General features: G+C 38.0%; 1 protein-coding gene across 1 annotated transcript; it reads right to left on the reverse strand.

The window, feature by feature from the left end:
* Nucleotides 1-2,259: 2,259 nt before the first annotated feature.
* Nucleotides 2,260-3,343, reverse strand: LOC105097923 (olfactory receptor 56B34). The gene has a single exon (XM_010990551.3). It carries the CDS (start codon nucleotides 3,233-3,235, stop codon nucleotides 2,270-2,272), a length of 966 nt encoding a protein of 321 aa, XP_010988853.1. The 5' UTR covers nucleotides 3,236-3,343; the 3' UTR covers nucleotides 2,260-2,269.
* Nucleotides 3,344-4,874: the final 1,531 nt, after the last annotated feature.

The raw sequence follows: 4,874 nt of genomic DNA on the forward strand, positions 1-4,874 counted from the left end.
AGACTGCCCTAGGAGAACATTTTTGAGATGATGTCAGATAATATTTTGCCTATATTTTCTTCTAGAAAGTTAATTGTATCTTGCCTTATGTTTAACTCCTTGATCCATTTTGAGTTTATTTTTGTGTATGGTGTAAGGGAGTGTTCTAGCTTCATTGATTTACATGCTGCCGTCCAGTTTTCCCAACACCATTTGCTGAAGAGACTGTCTTTATTACATTGTGTATTTTTGCCTCCTTTGTCGAAGATTAGTTGACCAAAAGTTTGTGGGTTCATTTCTGGGCTCTCTATTCTGTTTAATTGGTCCATATGTCTGTTTTTGTACCAATACCATACTGTTTTGATTACTGTAGCTCTGTAGTATTGTCTGAAGTCTGGGAGAATTATTCCTCCAGCCTCTTTCTTTTTCTTCAGTAGTGCTTTGGCAATTCTAGGTCTTTTGTGGCTCCATGTAAATTTTATTATGATTTGTTCTAGTTCTATGAAATATGTCTTGGGTAATTTGATAGGGATTGCATTAAATCTGTAGATTGCCTTGGGCAGTATGACCATTTTAACAATATTGATTCTTCCAATCCAGGAGCATGGGATATCTTTACATTTTTTAAAGTCTTCTTTAATTTCCTTCATCAATGGTTTATAGTTTTCCATGTATAATTCTTTCACTTTCTTGGTTAGATTTATTCCTAGGTACTTTATTACTTTGGGTGCTATTTTAAAGGGGATTGTGTCTTTACTTTCTTTTTCTGTTGATTCGTTAATGTAAAGAAATGCAACTGATTTTTGAACGTTAATCTTGTAACCTGCTAACTTGCTGAATTCTTCGATCAGCTCTAGTAGTTTTTGTGTGGACCTTTTAGGGTTTTCTATATATAGTATCATGTCGTCTACATATAGTGACACTTCTACCTCTTCTTTTCCAATTTGGATCCATTTTATTTCTCTCTCTTCTCTGATTGCTGTGGCTGGGACTTCCAAGACTATGTTGAATAGGAGTGGTGATAGTGGGCATCCTTGTCTTGTCCCAGATTTTAGTGGGAAGCTTTTGAGTTTTTCACCGTTGAGTACTATGCTGGCTGTAGGTTTGTCATATATAGTTTTTATTATGTTGAGATATACCCACTTTGGTGAGAGGTTTTATCATAAATGGGTGTTAGAGTTGCTTCTTATTTTCTGTTTCATGAATTCTTCTCCTTTTTTTTTTAAATCATGTTATAGATTGATTTACTATTGAATATTTAGCCAGTGTCACTAGGTTTTGGAGTGGAAGGAAGAAGCTGCAGTGAGTACTGAGTTAGTCATGTTAATCAGAGATCTTTGGAACTTGTTTACTCCTTGGAATTTTTGAGCTTTCTTCATGGCCCAATATTTTATCAATTTCTGAAAATACTGCATGTCAAGAACATGATGTGTATTGTCTGTTTTTACTGTGAGTTAGCTATTCAACATCCATTCAAACTCACCTTCCCATAACTTCTATCATACATTCTGGAAAGCTGAAGTACTTTGGGTCTTATAACTAGAGATAAACATTAGACTCATTCTGAGGAATCAGACGTATAAGTCTATTGAGGCTATTCTTTGTTCTTGTCTGGAATGTGGAGTTGAAAGTGAAGGATAGTAGTCATAGCTTTGATTGGCAGAGCAGAAAAGTAGAAAAATCTCTGTCTTTTGATAGCATAATAGAAGTGCCTCATTTTGTGTGTGTGTGTGTGTGTCTGTCTGTGTATGTGTGAGATGAGATAAATGAACCCCAATCTGGCCAAGCCATTATAATATAGTGTCTCTTACACACAGCTAACCACAACCTTAATCGATTGCTTAAATATTAGAGAGGCACACTTTAGTTAAGTATCATTCTTTTTTTATTGTCATTTTAATTTGCTTTTTTAAAAATTAGTCATGAAGCTGATAGAGGGAAAGGATTAACAGCAGGGACTTTATTGGCTTGGATTCTAATCTCACTCTGCAACTTCCTTCTTATTTGACCCTAGACAAGTTTCTCAACTTTCTTGCTTCATCTGCAAAATGTATAAAAAGCAATTGGTCTTGCTTCACAGGGTGGTTATGGCAATTAAATGAATTACTGTTCGTGAAATGTTTAGAATAGGGTCTTGCACATAGCATGTGCTGTACAAAATAGGTGAGTTAATTTCAATTGGTGATCCTAGCAAGTGGGAGATGTGGAATTTTGGCCCAGAACTATTGGACTCCAAAGCCTGTGCTCTTTCTGTAATACCAATGATAACATTCTGTCATTTAAAGTTGGCTTACCTCCTAGACACATTCTCACCCAAACCAAGTACCCTCTGAAAGCCCACTCTCAGTTCCTGGGTCCTAAGAGCATACACCATAGGATTAAGTGCTGGGGGAATGACACTATGCAGCACATTGAGGAGAACAGGGATGAAGGGAAATCTTCTTCCTGCCAGATGGGTGACAGACACCACAATAATGGCTGTGTAGAAAAAGAGAATGAGGATGAGATGAGAGCTGCAGGTACTCAGGGCCTTAGCTGTTGCTTCTGCAGATTTCAACCTCAGCACTGAGCGAATAATCAAAGCATAGGAAGCAAAGACCAGACCCATGTCACTCCCAACCACAACCCAGGCCAAGGCCAAATGATAAAACCTATTAATAGTGATGTCGTCACAGGCCAGACTGGTGACCCCCAAGTTAGAGCAGAGGCAGTGGTCAATCTCATTCCTGGAGCAGTAGTGTCTCTGGGCAGCCAGTACAGGCACTGGGATGGTCAATAGGATATTCCTGAGTATCATAGACACTGTGACTTTGATCACAAAAGCCTCAGTGACTATGAAGGGGTACTGAAGGGGATAGCAAATGGCTACATATCTATCCACAGCCATGCAGAGGAAGATGCCTGACTCCATGCACATGAAAGAGTTGATGGCATAGATCTGAGTAAAGCACTCAGGGAGGCTGATGGTCTTGGCATTAAACCATAAAATGGCCAGGATTTTGGGCATGATGGTAGTAGCCAGGCCAATGTCCACTACCGCCAGGATACTAAGGAATAGATACATGGGCTGGTGCAGGGTGGGCTCATGTTGGATGGTGATCAAGATGAGGAGATTGGCACCAAGAGCTAAGAGGTAGAGCAGGGCCAGTGGCAGGGAAAACCAGTGCTGCCACTCATGAATGCCTGGGAGCCCCATCAGGATGAACTCAGACACGTGAAACCTTGAGCTGTTGGTTATACTCAGGGTGGTATCCATATCATGGGATGTCTCGATCTCAGCAGGTACCTGTAAATTAAGGGGAAACAAGAATAGGCTGTGGTTAGGTCAGCTGAGGGCCAAAATCTGTGTAGAGGTGTAAGGTTCACCAACAATAACTCAGTCTTTTTTTTTTTTTTTTTAACATGATGCATCTTTTATCCCTTTAAGACTCTCGGAGAAAGTTTACCTAAGAATAATAGAAGGTCCACGATAGATCCTAAGATAAAGATTTTGATATAATTAAAGTAGAGATTTAATGACTTTATGTGCCTGAAATCCCTGGTAAATTTTTGTATGTGGGGGAAATGGACATAATGCAGGAGACACATATATTATAAGGAAACAGACATTTCAGTGGTGTACTAGCTTTCAACGGCTGCCTAAAGAAAAAAAAAATCACAGACTGGGCAACTTAACCAACAGAACTTTATTTTCTCACAGTTTTGTAGGCTGAAGTCCAAAATCAAGGTGTCAGCTAGTTTTGTTTCTTCTAAGTCCTCTTTCCCTGGCTTGTAGATGGTTGTCATTCTGGTGCCTTTACATGGTCTTTTCTCCATGCACACACATATCTGTGTCCAAATTTCCTCTTCTTAAGGACACTGCACATAATGGATTAGGACTCACTGAAAAGATTTCATTTTAACTTAATTACCAATTTAAAGACCTTATCTGAAAAGATGGTTAATTCTGAGGTATTAGAGGTTAGGATTCAAAATGTGAATTTTGAAGGATACAACTGAGCTATAATAAGGAATAAAAATGAGAGGGTAGCCTCCATTCTTGGAGGCCTTCAGGAAGAGAATAAGTAGTCACAGTGAGAACCCTGACTAGGCTTTTCTTTTGGATGCCTTGTTGGAGAATAGTTTCTGACATAATCCATTTAAGCTTCACTCTCAAGGTGTTGTTATTGATGTGAAGAAATGGAGGTTGAATGATTTGTCTAGCTAAGAATCATATATTGAAGTTATTAATAAGTGACAAAGCTACAGTAAAATTTTAATATTCTGCATTTAATTTGAGCATTCATTCTGTGAAATCTTAACCAGCAGATCAGTGTCCTATAGAATAGTATTGTTTCCTCATCTGATTATGAAAGTACATTAAAGACATATGTAAAGCTATATTTTGAAATCATCAGTGCTATTAATACAAAATATAATGAGGAACAAGTGGAAACAAACTTTTAAACACTTCTGTATTTCTGTATGCTATATGTTGGAAATATAGGAGGCTTTTTTGCACACATTTAGACTTTTTCTTGTGTTTAAGTAATTTCATGGTTTAATCTTGGTCCTTTCATACTTGGTCTTCCTCATTTTCACATTCCTGACTTTGTTAATTCTTTCATTTCTGGGAAACTTCCAAATAATTATATCAAAAAGTGTACTTGAGAGACTTATGTCAGCAAAATGACAGACTAGGAAGCTCCAGGTCCTTGTTCTCTCATGGGAACACGAACGGAGTGACAGATTAACCAAAATAGCTTTGTGGGAGTTCTATAAACTAAGAAACTAAAGTCTTATAGTGACAAAGTAAACGCCAAGCCAAGAAAACGCCACACTCAAAATGACAGGAATTTTTCTGGAATTTTTCTCATTCTTTCCCCATAATCTGCCTTGTGCAGTACAGGAGAAAT

Source organism: Camelus dromedarius, chromosome 12, assembly GCF_036321535.1.
Source record: "Camelus dromedarius isolate mCamDro1 chromosome 12, mCamDro1.pat, whole genome shotgun sequence".
Lineage (NCBI taxonomy): Eukaryota > Metazoa > Chordata > Mammalia > Artiodactyla > Camelidae > Camelus > Camelus dromedarius.